Source organism: Gopherus flavomarginatus, chromosome 4, assembly GCF_025201925.1.
Source record: "Gopherus flavomarginatus isolate rGopFla2 chromosome 4, rGopFla2.mat.asm, whole genome shotgun sequence".
Lineage (NCBI taxonomy): Eukaryota > Metazoa > Chordata > Testudines > Testudinidae > Gopherus > Gopherus flavomarginatus.
The window spans coordinates 133,599,763-133,617,742 of record NC_066620.1 but is presented as its reverse complement, the minus strand read 5'-3'; the positions used below and the strand labels follow the sequence as shown (position 1 = coordinate 133,617,742).

Here is a 17,980-nt window from a genome sequence, read left to right as displayed (position 1 = left end):
AGTACAGCTGTTCATAGCCTTCAGAGAGAAAGCAAAGCAAAGCACAGGCACTGGCCTGGTTAGGCAATCTGGCTTGCTGAGGATATATCAGTGCAGGCAGGGGACAGTGCAGCTTGGAAAAACCCTGGTCAGGAGGGAAAGAGACATGGGTATCTCCTCAAGAGAGGTGATGGCTGAGGAACCAAGTGCCTAAAGTAGGTGCACTTGAGCAACCACAGAGGGGGAACATGGGTGTAGTTGCCCGAATGGTGATAGCACCCAGGGTACCAGTCCTTTCCAGACATTCAAGAAATTAAACCAAAGAAATTGGCTCCACAGTTTATTCATCCTTTATCCTCTGCTTATCGCAGTTGTTCTCTGGGTAAGCAATTAGGAACTGCAGCAGCCGTGGGATAAGCATGGTTTCACTTAAAAAGTGCAGAGATTGTCTGTAAGGTATACACAACCTCTTTAGACTGATTTTAAAGGTTCTGGCTATGTACAGCCTAATACAATTGGAAGAGTATGGATCTCTAGAGGCAATTCCTTGAAGGAAAAAATCCAGCTTCTTTCTTTATATGCAAAAACCACAAATTATCAAACATCTTGCGCTTACTTTTTTTTCAGAATTTCATGGGCAGTAAGTGGATTTTTTTGGATCAAAAGTTCAAGGAAACAGAGCTCTAGAACTTACAAACCACAGTTTAATTTAATTTCTGTGGAAGAACCCAGAACAACATTAGGCTTGTAGCAGACTTTAAGTACAATCTCATATTTCCCTGAAAAATAACAGACCCCACATTCAACTCATGCACATCAGTGTTTAATATTTGCTACTGTAGCTGAGGTAATTAGGTTTTACATTACACTGTAGGCGAATAATTGAGTAGCATTTTCTTATCTGTTGGAGGCAAAATTAAGTTCCTTGTGAAGATATGGAGGCTGTTAGTGGGCATTACGGTATGTTTAAGAGATGTCACACGACTTGGCACCTCCTTGTTTTTAAGGGTTTGTTTAAAAATCACACTTCTCTAACCATCATCCTTTTTAAATTAAGTTTTTGTTTGTGCAATAAAACACAACAAAAATACCACTTTTTCAGTAACTGGTAGATGTTAAAAGTAGGTTGATTTCTCCAACACGTTTAGTTAAGTCTAAATAATCACCACTTATGTATTTTTACCTGAACAACACACAAACATGCTTTCTCTCTTCTCTCTCTCAAAACGTGTGGCCATCTCCTCTTGGCTGGCTTCCTCTTCATCTCTGCACTCTTGTAGCTTCTTCATTTTCTCCATAAGTGCTTCAACTTCACAGAAAGATTCTGTAGTCTTAAAATTAAAACATACACACACACACTTTAGTGCTCTCTATACTAGAACGTGACAGCTGTATACAAACTGGGAAGCCAGAAGTTTAAAGTTAAAGCTAAAGCTCATACTCCAACCTTGATTTGCATCTTTTTCTTTTTTTTAATATTTTCTAGAAAGACCAGAACTCTTCTTATGTAGAGAGATACCGATCTAAGAGCTCTAGTGTGACTGTATTAAAGATTTAGTCTCCCACTTTGTAAATAAAATTATAAGTCAAAATAAGTGCACTGACTCTGGATACTGTTCGAATCATAAATGTATATTTTATTGGCTCAATATCCATTAAAAAGGAACTCTAAAACAAAAATCCCCCAGGCTACAGCAAATAAAATCCTCATCTTCAATTTTCCCACCTTTGCCCAATCAGTCCTCCACTTCCTCTCTGCCTCACATAGTATGCTTTGTCTTCCAAGGAAAGCCTGGGTAAATAGGTGTCTTGCATTGTGCCCTTATCATCCACAAATCCAGACTCTTATGAAGACGGCAGTTACAAAGTCAAGTAGCCCACACGGAAAATGCCCTGCACCACCAGATCTCTTCTGTTTATACCAACGTCTTCAAGCGTTAACCAGCACTCAAACCTGAGATCATGATCTTTGACTTTTAACTGCAAAGGATAGCTAGCTGAAAACCAATGCAGATCAGGGAGCACTAATGAGCAAGATGTACTGCCTAATGTAAAGGCATTCAGAAGATTCTGAATGGTCTGTGGGTGTAGAGTGGGTCTCATATAAAAGAAAGAGGTGTTCATCCTCCATGAAAGCACAGATTGAAAAAAGGAACTTTGGTGACTGCTGCTTAGACATTTAGAAGCTGCAGAGTGACCAACTAAACCCCCTGTTTGCCAACTAGAATGACAAATGGAAGGCAGACACCCTCAACTGAGGGGACAGAGATAACTGCCACTTCTGATTGCTTCCCCCAGACTATCTTTCAGTTTGATCTAAGTTTAGCTTAAGCCACCTAACCCTCATCCAAGTTCATCCACACTCTGGGTAAATCACTCTATTGTGCCACTAAAGTTGGGTGAAATGGATATGCAGAACTAGATCTCATCCACCTATTGGATTAATGCAGAAATACCAGCATGAACTTGTTAAAACTGGAGATTGTTACATGCTCAAACTCCTAGATGGGAAAAGATCCTTACTGAAATGCTTCCAGCTGGGCTGTCATGAGTTTCATCCACTCCATGGTTGCCATTTGTAATATCACAGATGCAATAGTTACTGACAGAGGGGAGCTTGAAAGTGTGGCCACCCTCACAATGAATTTCTGGGCTGATTCCACAGCCAAATGTGAAAGACGCAAGTGAATGGTAGTGTGTAAGGAGAACAACTGCGTGGATCAGCTCTGCCAGGGACCAGCTATGCTCTTCTGTCTTCAGAAGTTGCTTTAAAAGAAACACAAACACAAGACTTAAAAAAAACAACAAAAAATAACACCCTGTATTGGTGGCTCAGAAACTTCATCAACCTAATCAGCCTAATCCCACAAACTTTTTAATGCACTTGTCAATACTTGTGTCATAAACACATAGTAGGAGTTAATAGAACAGAAGTACTTTATATCTCTTTTGCCAGTAAAGGGTTAACAAAATCAGTGAGCCTGTCACCTGACCAGAGGACCAATCAGGGGACATGATACTTTCAAATCTTGAGGGAGGGAAGTTTGTGTGTGTGCTGTTAGTTTTTGGTTGTTGTTCACTCTGGGGGCTCAGAGGGATCAGATGTGCAACCAGGTTTCTCTCCAATCTCTTCGATACAGGCTCTTATAAGTTCAGAATAGTGAGTACTAAGTAGATAAAGCGAGTTAGGCTCATGGTTGTTTTCTTTATTTGCAAATGTGTATTTGGTTGGAAGGAGTTCAAATTGGTATTTTGCTGAAAAGATTTTAATTTGTACTTGTATACTTAGGCTGGGAGGGTGTTCCCAGTGTCTATAGCTGAAAGACCCTGTACCTATTCCATTTTTTAAATTTACAAAGATAATTTTTACCTTTGTTCTTTCTTTAATTAAAAGTTTTTCTTGTTTAAGAACCTGATTGTTTTTTTTATTCTGGTGTGAGACCCCAGGGGACGGGGTCTGGATTCACCAGGAAATTGGTGGAGAGAAAGGAGGGAAGGGGGAGAGAGAAACTAATTTCTCTCTGTGTTAGGATTACTGTCTCTCTCAGGGAGAGTCTGGGAGGGGCAGAAAGAAGGAGGGGGGAAGGTGCATTTTCCTCTCTGTTTTAAGATTCAAGGAAGTTGAATCACAGTGATCTTCCAGGGTAACCCAGGGAGGGGAAGCCTGGGAGAGGCAATGGTGGGGGAAAGGGTTTACTTTCCTTGTGGTAAGATCCAGAGGGTCTGGGTCTTGCGGGGACCAGAGTGTACCAGGCACTGGAATTCCTGGTTGGTGGCAGCGCTACAGGTTCTAAGCTGGTAATTGAGCTTAGAGGAATTCATGCTGGTACCCCATCTTTTGGACACTAAGGTTCAGAGTAGGGAATTATACCATGACAAGTTGTTCTCTGGAAAGAAGTCATTCTTCTAGAATTCAAGCTCTCTTGTTATGTCTTTCCTCAGTAAGCTAGAAGCTGCACAGACAAATGCAGAGCTTACCCTTGAAAAGGACCAAACAGAGAGTGAGGTAAGGGGTCAAAAACTAGTTAAGAAGCAACTGGCCACATCCTCATTATATTATTAATTTCAAGAGACTAATACCTCCCTCCTCGCATCCCATAATACTGCCATAATCAATCCTTGTATTGCTGGTTTTATTACTAATAAGCCATTGACAGAAGGAGGGAGGGAGTTGTGGTAATGAGGTCACATGGGTAAGCCAAATAGCAGATGACTTTTTGCCAAAAAATAGCACTTGGATCAGTTGAAGTGGCTTCATTTTGTTTTCAGGTTTTCACTGAAGTCAGGCTGGCTGGTTTTTCAATTTCACACCAGTAATAAATCAATGCTTCTACTCAAATCTTCAAGTTTGGCTTGCACAGGCAGAAATTGGATGGTTTTAGCCCATCTCTGCAATCTCAGAAAGCCCCAGGCAGTTCCTGGCAAATAAGCTGCCTAAAGGAAGTCTGGGGGTGAAACAGGGCTCAAGACTCCATCTTTCCCAGTGGCTCCACATGGGAGGAATTATCGGTCACTGACAGGACACTTTAGACCCCAGCTTCCCCTTCAGACAGGAACAAGTGGGAGGTTCTCAGCCTTTGCAAAAAGAGTATGCTTCTTCCCCTCCAGCAAGGCCAGCCTCTGCTTCCCCACCTGACAGATGTTTCTCAGAGAAAGTAACACACTCTTCCTCCTTTCTCTGGTGAGTGAAAAGCAGCAGCAGGAAGAGCTGCTCTGACCAGCAGCTGTTAGGCAGGGAGGCAGAGAGTGGCTTTAGAAGGAGAGCGTTATACTTCAGGTTATTGCTTCTATTGTTTTCATATATATAACTTGCTTTTAAAAAGTTGCTTAAGTGTGAGAGTGTCATGGAATCAGAAGAGAAATATGTACATTTTATATGCATATACAGTAGACTGGAGTGTCTAGGTTCAAAATACATAGTTTTCAATCAAGTCAGTTAAAAATTTGCTGATCTTCACCTATTCTAATGCCCTAGCACCATCCTGAAAATCCTGAGTTCAAGAGAAATGTATAATAATCTTGTTTTAAGAAGGTACATATCTGAATCTGCACCCTCTACTTTTAAGTCTCAAGTTGGATCACTCAGAGCCTTAGCCATTTTAAATGTGGGTTCCACACAGCCCCAAGTAGAGCCTACAAAATCAGGTGCTATATGCCAGTGACATACCATCACGTTTTAAGTAACACATGTCCATCTTACTGAGGGTTATATATCAAGGCTGCCAGCGTCACACTGTGGTACACTAACATGCAGTTCTTCCAAAGTACCAGTAGAACTGCTTTCTAAATAAGAACTCTACTCAGTGAGATGAGACCAGTAATTATTTTGAGTTCATGATATGTCATTTCCATAATGATTACAGTATTTCAGCTACAAAAAGGGTAAATAAAACCACTAGAGAGAAAAAAAAAAATAAGCTTCCTCCTCAGTCCCAAGAAATTTAGACTGCATTTAATGTAGTGAGGATGCATAAGATGTTGCATAAGAGAAGACTAACCTCAATATGCTCTTTGGTGATAAGCCAGGGCCGATGAGCCAATATTTTATTCAATTCTCCTAAATTTTGCAGTTTGTGAGGTGCATTCTCTAGGCCATTCAGCCATTTGGGGTCTCCTCCAACATGAAGGAAGTCATTAACATGGAGGTTAACTAGATAGGAGCACTGATGTCTTGCTGCAGCCTAGAAGGAAAAAATAAATAATAATGCAGAAGAATCTTTGCAAATTAGCTCGTAGCAATGACGCAAACTATCATTAGAATGTAAGATTTTGCAGTGGTCAAAATCTGTAATTAAAACAACTTATGATTAACACAGTAGCTTATAGACTCATAGACTCATAGACTCTAGGACTGGAAGGGACCTCGAGAGGTCATCGAGTCCAGTCCCCTGCCCTCATGGCAGGACCAAATACTGTCTAGACCATCCCTGATAGACATTTATCTAACCTACTCTTAAATATCTCCAGAGATGGAGATTCCACAACTTCCCTAGGCAATCTATTCCAGTGTTTAACTACCCTGACAGTTAGGAACTTTTTCCTAATGTCCAACCTAAATCTCCCTTGCTGCAGTTTAAGCCCATTGCTTCTTGTTCTATCATTGGAGGCTAAGGTGAACAAGTTTTCTCCCTCCTCCTGATGACACCCTTTTAGATACCTGAAAACTGCTATCATGTCCCCTCTCAGTCTTCTCTTTTCCAAACTAAACAAACCCAATTCCTTCAGCCTTCCTTCATAGGTCATGTTCTCAAGACCTTTAATCATTCTTGTTGCTCTTCTCTGGACCCTCTCCAATTTCTCCACATCTTTCTTGAAATGCGGTGCCCAGAACTGGACACAATACTCCAGTTGGGGCCTAACCAGCGCAGAGTAAAGCGGAAGAATGACTTCTCGTGTCTTGTTTACAACACACCTGTTAATGCATCCCAGAATCACGTTTGCTTTTTTTGCAACAGTATCACACTGTTGACTCATATTAAGCTTGTGGTCCACTATGACCCCTAGATCTCTTTCTGCCATACTCCTTCCTAGACAGTCTCCTCCCATTCTGTATGTGTGAAACTGATTGTTCCTTCCTAAGTGGAGCACTTTGCATTTATCTTTATTGAACTTCATCCTGTTTACCTCAGACCATTTCTCCAACTTGTCCAGATCATTTTGAATTTTGACCCTGTCCTCCAAAGCAGTTGCAATCCCTCCCAGTTTGGTATCATCTGCAAACTTAATAAGCGTACTTTCTATGCCAACATCTAAATCGTTGATGAAGATATTGAACAGAACCGGTCCCAAAACAGAACCCTGCGGAACCCCACTTGTTATACCTTTCCAGCAGGATTGGGAGCCATTAACAACTACTCTCTGAGTACGGTTATCCAGCCAGTTATGCACCCACCTTATAGTAGCCCCATCTAAATTATACTTTCCTAGCTTATCTATAAGAATATCATGCGAGACTGTATCAAATGCCTTACTGAAGTCTAGATATATCACATCCACCGCTTCTCCCTTATCCACAAGGCTCGTTATCCTATCAAAGAATGTTATCAGATTAGTTTGACATGATTTGTTCTTTACAAATCCATGCTGGCTATTCCCGATCACCTTACCACCTTCCAAGTGTTTGCAGATGATTTCTTTGATTACCTGCTCCATTATCTTCCCTGGCACAGAAGTTAAACTAACTGGTCTGTAGTTTCCTGGGTTGTTTTTATTTCCCTTTTTATAGATGGGCACTATATTTGCCCCCTTCCAGTCTTCTGGAATCTCCCCCGTCTCCCATGATTTCCCAAAGATAATAGCTAGAGGCTCAGATACCTCTTCTATTAACTCCTTCAGTATTCTAGGATGCATTTCATCAGGCCCTGGTGACTTGCAGGCATCTAACTTTTCTAAGTGATTTTTTACTTGCTCTTTGCTTATTTTCTCTTCTAAATCAACCCTCTTCCCGTAAGCATTCACTATACTAGACATTCCTTCAGACTTCTCAGTGAAGACTGAAACAAAGAAGTCATTAAGCATCTCTGCCATTTCCAAGTCTCCCGTTACTGTTACCCCCTCCTCATTGAGCAGTGGGCCTACCCTGTCCTTAGTCTTCCTCTTGCTTCGAATGTATTGATAAAAAGTCTTCTTGTTTCCCTTTATTCCCATAGCTAGTTTGAGTTCATTTTGTGCTTTTGCTTTTCTAATCTTGCCTCTGCATTCCTGTGTTATTTGCCTATATTCATCCTTCGTGATCTGCCCTAGTTTCCATTTTTTATATGACGCCTTTTTATTTTGTAGGTCACGCAAGATCTCAAGGGTAAGCCAAGGTGGTCTTTTGCCACATTTTCTATCTTTCCTAACCATTGGAATAACTTGCTTTTGGGCCCTTAATAGCGTCCCTTTGAAAAACTGCCAACTTTCCTCAGTTGTTTTTCCCCTCAGTCTTAATTCCCATGGGACCTTGCCTATCAGCTCTCTGAGCTTACCAAAATCCGCCTTCCTGAAATCCATTGTCTCTATTCTGCTGTACTCCCTTCTACCCTTCCTTAGAATTGCAAATTCTATGATTTCATGATCACTTTCACCCAAGCTTCCTTCTACTTTCAAATTCTCAACAAGTTCCTCCCTATTTGTTAAAATCAAGTCTAGAACAGCTTCCCCCCTAGTAGCTTTTTCAACTTTCTGAAATAAAAAGTTGTCTGCAATGCAGTCCAGGAACTTATTGGATAGTCTGTGCCCCGCGGTGTTATTGTCCCAACATATATCTTGTTTCAATTATTCCTCTTAAGAATATACAAGTGAACATTTTTCATTCATATTCACCATAACAGTGTTTTGACTTTGCATCTTTAAAATCTAATCTAAAATTGGCATGTGGGAAGCTTATTCTAAAGTTTTGTCAGTAAAAGCCAGAAAAACTGGCACTTTTCCAGTAAGGAATGTGATTATACATGGTTTACTCAAAGAATAACAATTTCCATTGTTAGGTTAGATAAGGCTCAGAGTTTCAAGATAACTTAAATGGACACAGACTGCTGCATTGGTACAATGGAGACTACAATCTACACCTGTAACAGTTAATTGTTACAATTTTCAAATCTAACAGGAAATTTGGTTGGAATCTGAAGATTCTGAAATTCTGACTGAATGGTAAAGTTATTTATATTGAGGTGTGCTGGACAAGACACAGGCCTTGGCTACATTGGCGCTTTACAGCACTGCAACTTTCTCGCTCAAGGGTGTGAAAAAACACCCCCCTGTGCGCAGCAAGTTACAGCGCTGTAAAGCGCCAGTGTAAACAGTTCCCCAGCTGTAAGCTAATCCCCACAGGGAGGTGGAGTACCTGCAGCGCTGGGAGAGCTCTCTCCCAGCACTGGCACCGCGACCACACTCACACTTCAAAGCGCTGCCACGACAGCGCTGTACAGTTGCAAGTGTAGCCATACCCACAGATTGTTAAAAGCCTGGCTTAAAAAACAGATTTGAGGTACATAGGAATCTGATGGGAAAATAATCTTCCTATTCATATGACACTAAGGTTATCTTTTTTCCTCCTACCATTCTTTTTGAAAGCATGAGCATTTAGACCGTAAGCACTGATCTCATAAAACTGTACTTAGAAAAGAAAACAAAGATAAAAGATAGTGTTCTATAAAATACAAAATACTTTTGGTAATTACTCTGGCATTTCCCTTAACATACGTTGAAAGGCCTTCCCTCAGCTGAAACAACAAAATGTAGTTAACATCTGTTGTAAAAAGGATTAAAGAAAGTTGCCAAAATGGCTCTTTCTGCTTGCTGCTCTGCATTCCAACATACCATTATCCCTATGTAGTGTCGGTAATGAAGAGGCAATGGGCCATCCATCTGCAGTAGATAGTGCTGAGTTTTCAGAAAGCTTCCTAGATACTGCGGGTGGAAAACCATCACTAAGGTGATGTTGTCCAAACGGCCCAAAGTAGCAAAAGAATCTGCAAACAATGTATGCATCTGGGCATCTTCATTTCCCACTTGAAGAATCTGATTGAATTAAAAAGAGGGCTTTAGAAACGGTTTTCCAAAATGTATCAACAAAATGATGATTAAGTATTTATATCACATTGTTCTCAAAAGCCCCAATTAGGTTTTGGGCATCCATTCTGCTAACTGTGAATCTAATGTTTATTAAGTTTCTTTAGAAATCCTAGTTAAGTATGAGGGAACTGCATGTGACATTTTAAGGTACAGCCCTGAAATTCAGATTGTATGTAGGTAATAAGAATATGTTTGTCTCTGGCAGGGCCAGTTCACACTACTCTCAGAGCATAGCTTAGCCACTGTGGAAAACAGCAGAAAAAATAGCTGAGTGTAGTGAGGGGTAATCATAGTATCTATAAAAGGCGTAAATGCTAGTTAAGGAGAAAAAAAAAAGTTAAGTGCTATCTGGCTACCTGGCAATAGGGGGAAACCCAGGATTAAGACTTCAAACTTCTCAGAAAACTGACCACAGTCACATCAATAAATCCTCTTGTTACACCAGTCTCCCCTGCCAATCAATTCATAAAGCAGCACTGAAAGAGCTCTAACACATGCTCTTTGAGCTGAAGGAATGATAAACTTCTGTTCATTTGCAGAAGTGGTAAGAGCTCATAAGAAAAACAACAACCATCACCAGAACTAAGGGATTGAACAGGGGTGGGCAAACTATGGCTGCAGACCAGATCCGGCCCACCAGCCATTTTAATCCAGCCGTCGAGCTCTGGCTGGGGAGCAGAGTCTGGGGCTTGCCCTGCTCCGGCATTCCAGCTGGGGAGCAGGGTCAGGGGCTGCTCCAAGCAGCTCACAGAAGCAGCGGCATGGCCTTCTCTGGCTCCTACACGTAGGGGCAGCCAGGGGTCTCCGCTCTGCATGCTGCCCAAGCGCCAGCCCCACAGCTCCCATTGACCAGGAACTGCAGGAGTGGTGTCTGCAGATGGGATAGCATGCAGAGCCACCTAGCTGTGCCTCTGCGTAGGGACATGCTGCTGCTTCTGGGAGCTGCTTGTGGTAAGTGCTGCCTGGAGCCTGCACCCCTCTCGGGCCCCAATCCTCTGCCACAGCCCTGATCCCCCCTCTCACACTCTGAACCCCTTGATCCCAGCCCAGAGTACTCTCCTGCACCCTGAACCATTCAGTCCCACCTCAGAGCCCGCACCCCCAGCCAGAGCCTGCACCCCCTACCACATCCCAACTCCCTTCCCCAGCCCTGATCCCCCTCCTGTCCTCCGAACCCCTCGGTCCCAGCCTGGAGCACTCTCCTACACCCCAAACTCCTCATTCCCAGCCCCACCCCAGAGCCTGCACCCCTAGACAAAGCCCTCACCCCACCCCCACCGGAGGCCCCTCCTGCACCCTGAACTCCTCATTTCTAGCCCCACCCCAGAGCCCGCACCCCCAACCAGAGCCATCACCCCCTCCCATACCCCAACTCCAATTTTGTGAGCATCCATGGCCTGCCATACAACTTCTATTTCCAGATGTGGTCCTCGGTTCAAAAAGTTTGCCCACCCCTGGGATAGAGGCTCCTCTGGACCTTTGTGGACCAGTAAGAGGAGCCAGCCCACACTTGAATACTGCATATGGGACAGGGCAAGTGATTATCATTATGAAAAACAACTCTGCATTTCTTTTGTAAAATATGGTTGTGTAAAAGTGCTATGAAAATTCCAGAATTCCACATGGCCATTACTGCTTTCTAGTTTAGCAGAACCATTGCCAGTCTGATGATGATTTATTATGATCAACAGTGTGCAAAATATTTTGCAGATCAACAGCTGTTCTAAAACCATGTGGGTCCTTAATGACTTTCCCTTAAAAGCATACAGCTCACTGTGTACTTGCAAACAACATACCTCCTTCTCTGGGATGAATCTGCTTGGTCCATGTCCCAGTGGTCTAGGAATTCTAATTCCAAGTTCCTAGAAAAGAGAATTACACCATCTCAGTTTTCAGCTATAAACATTTCAGCTCTGGCTTCAGGGAAGAAAAAAATTCACCAAACAAACAGACCTGTGCTTGTTTTAGTGGTACACTCTGTATACATGCAGTTATTTTTCTACTCATGCTTCATAACTAACCGTACTTGTTTACAGTACATCATACTGCTATGGTTAAAAACAATAAAACCTGCTTACTGAAAACCTTAATTTTGCATAAAATACTTGGCAGAGCGTCCAGAACAATTTGTTCAGTACACAGCAGCCAGTCATGTGATATGTCACTGATGCAAAATGAGATTGATGCATTTCTACACATCTGCAGTAAACCAACATACTAGTCTTTGTGCATCTGTCAGGAAATGAAACAGCTGTAACCTTAACCAATTGTTTTTTTCAACCTTAGTGATGTGTGTGAATTGCTAAAGGTATCTGCAAATAAAAAGCAAGCAAACAAAAACTTAAGAGACATTAATGAGCAATTTTAAGTTGACAGAGAGAAAGACAGGTAATTACATCCAACCTTGAAGAACAGTTTACCACAAAAAACTTTTGCTCAAACATGGCCAATTTATCTCAATACCTAGGAGATTAGAGTTATCCATATCACAACCACTGGTTATTTTTATTCTACCTGCTCAACTGAAGGAAGCTTCATATTAAATCTGTTGCACCTAGGAATTTTGAGGCCCAGTTAGCCTCTCAGTATCCAGGTAACAACCATGTACTTCAGTGGGAATTACTTGGATCTTCCTGGGGGGAGAATGGTATCAGGGGTAGCCATGTTAATCGGTATCCACAAAAGCAACGAGGAGTCCGGTGGCACCTTAAAGACGAACAGATTTATTTGGGCATAAGCTTTCGTGGGTAAAAAACCCCTTTTTGGGGTTTTTTTTTTTTTGTTTTTTTAGGGGAGAATGTGGCTCCTAGAAGACAATTGGTCTTATCTAAACATAAGTTGCTGCCTAAGCTTTCATTTACATGCAATGAATTTACACAAACAGAAATATTATCCAAATACAAGAAAAAAAAAGACCAATAATAAGCAAGGCTGGTGCTTGTGACTTGTTTATAATAACCTTGATTTGTCTTGAAAAATCTAGTAACTTTATCCATCAATTACAGTTCCTGAACTTTTCCCTAACAGAAAACAAGCTACAAACAAGCTTCAGACTGCAGAGTGAATTAACACTGACCCTTGTCCATGGTTCCCATATGTGATCTCAAGATTCTATTTGTCTAATCTGCCTCTTACTTCTTAAGTCAGATGTTCTCATTTCTTGAGTTATACTTGGGAAAGCGTTAACTAAAAGGTGTCCTTACCACTAATGTTTTCGAATCTTACATGGAAGGATAAGGCTTGTAATGGAGCCTTTTCTTACTGCAGGTCACAAGGTTCAAAAACATGTTACACTTTCAACAAAATCTGTAATACGTGTGTCAGAGTTGGGCTGAATGTATATCCTAAAAATAATCTTACCCTACAGAGGCCAGCTACTTCTTGTCCTGGCCATCCATATACTGATAAATTAAAGAAAGATCTTACATCCAAGTGACAATAAGAAAATAAAAAGATCTTTATGCAACATTTAAATTTAACAGATGTCTCCAAACCTAGCTTCCAACTCATACAAAGCAGGAGAAAAATCTTAGTTTAATTCTTGGACAGCTAAATTTTAGTCTCTCTCCTTCCCAGAACAATTACAAGAAGAAAGCCTCAAAGTTCTACAACCTGAGACTCATAAGCTTACTAATATATTTTGCCTAATACAGTTTAAAATATATCAGCAAGTCTGGACCTTCAGCTTTCTTGTCCCCTCATAACATAATGATTATGCTGCAGGAAGAAGGTTTATTAAAAAACAGCTCTGTAAATAAAGAGAGAAAACACCTTCATGTAACATAACTTTTTTAGAAGCACTACAAGGGAGAGGAAGGGTGTCTCTGCGGTTAAGGCTTGGGACTTGAGAGATCTGGGTTCAAATCTGCTCTGGCACAGACTTCTTCTGTGACTATGAGACACTAGAACCTCTGTGTCTCAGATCCCAGGTGTAAAATAAAAACAGAAGCACCTGCAAGGTTTTTTGAGAATACATGCACTACAGACTGTTTCAGAGTAGCAGCCATGTTAGACTGTGAGGCTGTCAGATACCACACAAGTCACAGTAGAAACTCAAGAGTTGCAAACATTTCAGGATCGGAAGTTGTTTGTAACTCTGAACAAAAAATTATGGCTGTTCTTTCAAAAGTTTACAACTGAACATCAACTTAATACAGCTGTGAAACTTTACTATGCAGAAGAAAAATGCTGCTTTCCTTTTTTTATTTTTTTTTATTTTTATTTTTTTAGTAGTTTACATTTAACAGTACTGGACTGTATTTGCCTTTTTTTTTTTTTTAAATCTCTGCTACTGCCTGACTGCATACTTCTGGTTCCAAACCAAGTGTGTGGCTGACTGGTCAGTTCATAACGCTGAGGTTCTACTGTACCTAAGATAGAGAGGTGTTCTTTAGACCTTAAACTGTGTACTTTAAAAAAAAATCAGTTTTCATTCTGATATTCATCACCACTTGTATCTAACTCAGATTTTCCCTGTTTCCAGTGTTTCAAATACTACACTGACAAGGTAGCAATTTCAGTCTCTTAACTAACACTTAGAATGATCCCCTTCTCGTAAAGGCCTTTCCTGGAGCTCTAACATGTCACTTCATTCTCAGAAGCTTTTCATTACGCCTCCATTTCCACCATACTGAGTTCAAGTATCCTGTCCTCACCTCCCCAACTGTCTCCCACCCATATTGTCCTCTTCTCCAAAGAAATCCCTCCCAATATAACTGTAAAGTTACTAATTCCTCCTCCTTCAAATCCCTTCCCAAGATGCAATTCTCCTATGATGACTTATGATCCCAGTTTCTCTAAACTATTTGGGACATGGACTGTGTTTGTTCAGCACCTAGCACAATATGATACCAACCATGACTGGGGCCTTTCAGTGCTATTTCAAGATAAATAAGCAATAGCAAATCTCTTCATCTGTCATGTCTGCTCTATCTTAAAAGCCAGATTAAAAGAATGTTAACGTTGCAAAGTTAAGCACTGAAAGTCACAAAATGCCCGACCTTAGCTTTACCTCCTTGTGCATTACAATATACGTTGACATAGCTCCTGTGACAGTTCTCAGAGTATCTTGGATTGAGAGTCACCTTGTTAACCTCTGCCTCCAGCATGAAGGAGTCTTGCTTGTGCTTAACTGGGTGTCAGCTCCCTGACACCACCAGCCCATCAGTTACTAGCACAATCTCCTCTTGGCTCTGCCTGTCCTTACTTTGCCTCACAGTTTAACAATAGGTGCACCCTGGTCCCAGAATCCCTTTGAAGCATTTCTCGGTAGTGTGTAGCCCCTTATCCACTGAACACTTACAGAAATACCAGGTCTGCTGTTCCCAAGGGAACAGTGCACACATTAGCTTGTACGATTCAACTCAGGATCGGCACCTAGGTTAATATCACAGCATTTAGATATATTTATAGTGAAAACAAGAATAAAGTTTATCATCAAAGATTTAAGACTCAAGTGACAGTAAGAATACAGAAAACAAACAGTTACATATAAAAATAGAATAACATGCTTTCTAGAGGCTAAACTTAACTAAACAGGTTAACCTCATGTCTAAAGACCTTTCTCACCCTGGAAGTCCTCTGCAGCTTTTTTCAGCCAAAATTGGCTGACGTCCCATTTTCATGAAGGTAAACACATTGTCTGTTTACTTTCTTTGTGCAGGATAAGGGGCTATCTTTGCCTTCAACTTATACCCCCTACGTTTATTGCTTGTACACAGAGACAGCATAGCCACCCCCAGCTACTCTGTGTTTTTTCTCTGTTGGCTTCACATCTCTTCAATAACTTTGTATGTAAGTGTGCATCCACTGTGAACAAAATGTCTTGTCTGACAGAAATCTTCTCCATTTCTGCAGTTGACTCATACCTAGACTCTAAGAACATATTTGCAGTATATATACACATAACTTCTTACACAGTATCTGTGCTTACAGTTCACAATGATATTAATGACCAGAGTGACCCTGTCTTTCATTTAACACCTCACATGACATTGTTGGTGAACCAGAATGTACGTTCCAGAATCAGGACATTCCTGTAACTCTCTTGCCAGTTATCATTAGAGGGTTCTTGGGTCACGGCCTCCATTACTGTAGTATCTGTGTGCATCACATTTAATGAAGGTATCCATTACTTCACTGAGATGTTGTGTGAAGTGCTATTGTCCTGATTTTACAGATGAAAAACTGAGACAGAGAGACTATGCCTATACTGGTGCCCAAGGTATGAATGCAGCATGGCTAGACATATCCACACTTAACCGCTAAAACTAGCAGTATAGACAAAGGGGCATAGGCTGAGGTGCAGGCTAGCAACGTGAGTATGTACCCAGGGTCCCCAGCATATTCAAACAGCACAAACTGAAGACTGTGCCATTGCATCTACAGTGCTATTTTTAGCCATGCTAGCATGTGTATGTCTACTCATGCTACAATTACACACTGAGTTGCAGTATAGATGCACTTAAGTGACTTGCCCAACATCACAGAGAAAGTCCCCTTCCATGGACTCTCTCTCTCAGGGCAAGTTTTTCAGCTGGTGGAAATTTGTTTATGCAAATATATGCTAGCTGAGCATCTGGCCCTCAAAAGTGGAGGCTGAATGGTGCACAATTAATGCAACAGGTGCACAACATTAATTATGTTTCCTAATAACCACTCTTCTCTCACTACACCCGGACTCATTCAATTCATCTTGTTTAGTATATTTGTTTTAATCTTATATCAAAATTCTATATCCACACATGCTTCGTGCAGCTCACTTTCATTTAAAATACTGGAAAATAATTATTCAAGTGTTACAAAACTACCATGTGCCTGCAAACTACATATGGCTTTTCAATGCCCCAAAACTGCCAAATCAAGTTATTTTTAGTTTAGACAGGAAAGGCACCTCTCCTGCCCAAGAGCTATCTCCCTACCAAGTTTCAGGGTTCTGCCAAGGTCTTGCTGCTTTATTATTAGAGATGTTCCCAAAAAAGTCACAATTGTGTAATACTTGGAGAAAGTATGTATTTCTACTCTCATTAAAACAAAACACATTGCCCCCAGACAAAAGACCAAACATGGGAAATTTCACCCCAAAAGGCTGAAGTTATGAGCAAATGAAACAGGGCCTTTAGAATGGGAATGCCTGGACCTTAACTTTAGCTATTTCTACAGCACTTGCACTCACCTATGATATCCTCTTTGACCACTGGTTCTCATCACTCGTTACCAACTATTAAAGCACTGCTGTATTTGCCCTCGTTACCATAAAAATCTCTCTCAAAACTCAGTTATAGTTCTGTCACCAGAGTGATGCACCAGATGGTGCATGGTTATCAATTGTTAATTTGCAATAGGTTACTTTCATGAGCTGAAAACCATCCACAAACCAGTCTGCAGTTTGTTTCTCTGATGTCATGCACAGTCTCTACCTTGAGTACAGTAACAATGTCAAATGTTGCAAGTCTGGGAAAGATACATTTGTGTATTTACTTAAATCACTGTAAACAGCAGAACACTTCCGCACAAATTGTAGGCAGAGTGGTAATATAATTCGCTGCACTCAACCACATTAGTATAAATTATCATTCCATTCTTTGTGTCCTCATGAAGTACCAATGCCGCTGGATACAGACATAACCATCTCAAAAATCACAAGTTCTAAAGAAACAAAGCAGTCTTTAAGAAGAGCCAAATACATTTTAGTTGCAAGAGGAATGATTTTGACTAGAATTAAGTTTTGTTGGGATTCACTTTTTATGAAGAATCTCCTTATATTGGTATACTTTCATGCCTACATTAAAAATACTTTTTTAGCATCTTTTCTACTTTTTTAGGGTCAAATTTCCAAAAGCATCCAAGGCTCCTAAAGGCTTGTCTACATTCCCCACTGGATCGATCGCTGCCCATAGATGGATCGATGGTCAGCGATCGATCCAGTGGGGGTCGATTTATCGCGTTTAGTCTAGACACGATAAATCGACTGCCGAGCGCTCTCCCATTGACTCCGGTACTCCACCAGGGTGAGAGGTGCAGGTGGAGTCAATGGGAGAGTATCAGCCGTCAACTTATCCCAGTGAAGACACCGTGGTAAGTAGATCTAAGTACATCGATTTCAGCTACATGAAGATGCATAACTTTGATTCGTTTCCTCCCCAGTATAGACCAGGTCTAAGGGTATGTCTACACTATGGGATTATTCCGATTTTACATAAACCGGTTTTGTAAAACAGATTGTATAAAGTTGAGTGCACGCGGCCACACTAAGCACATTAATTCGGTGGTGTGCATCCATGGTCCGAGGCTAGTGTCGATTTCTAGAGCATTGCACTGTGGGTAGCTATTCCATAGCTATCCCATAGTTCCCGCAATCTCCCCCGCCTCTTGGAATTCTGGGTTGAGATCTCAGTGCTTGATGGGGCAAAAATCATTGTCGTGGGTGGTTCTGGGTAAATGTCGT

At 41.2% G+C, this 17,980-nt stretch overlaps 2 protein-coding genes across 6 annotated transcripts in view; one reads left to right on the top strand and one right to left on the bottom strand.

Moving 5' to 3' along the window:
* SESN1 (sestrin 1) overlaps nucleotides 1–17,980 on the bottom strand; it is a 141,697-nt gene that overhangs the window by 14,518 nt on the left and 109,199 nt on the right. For 3 of the 5 annotated variants that reach the window (XM_050951393.1, XM_050951394.1, XM_050951395.1), the window contains exons 2-6: nucleotides 11,331–11,396; nucleotides 9,280–9,480; nucleotides 5,478–5,660; nucleotides 2,503–2,745; nucleotides 1,163–1,310 (exon numbers count right to left, since the gene is read on the bottom strand). In XM_050951393.1, coding sequence (XP_050807350.1) covers nucleotides 1,163–1,310; nucleotides 2,503–2,745; nucleotides 5,478–5,660; nucleotides 9,280–9,480; nucleotides 11,331–11,396 — 841 coding nt within the window. The remainder of the gene's footprint in view (nucleotides 1–1,162; nucleotides 1,311–2,502; nucleotides 2,746–5,477; nucleotides 5,661–9,279; nucleotides 9,481–11,330; nucleotides 11,397–17,980) is intronic. The other 2 variants (XM_050951396.1, XM_050951397.1) reach the window with 1 other exon arrangement.
* The window catches only part of ARMC2 (armadillo repeat containing 2), a 171,552-nt gene that overhangs the window by 151,992 nt on the left and 1,580 nt on the right, over nucleotides 1–17,980 (top strand). The gene's annotated exons all lie outside the window — the stretch shown is intronic.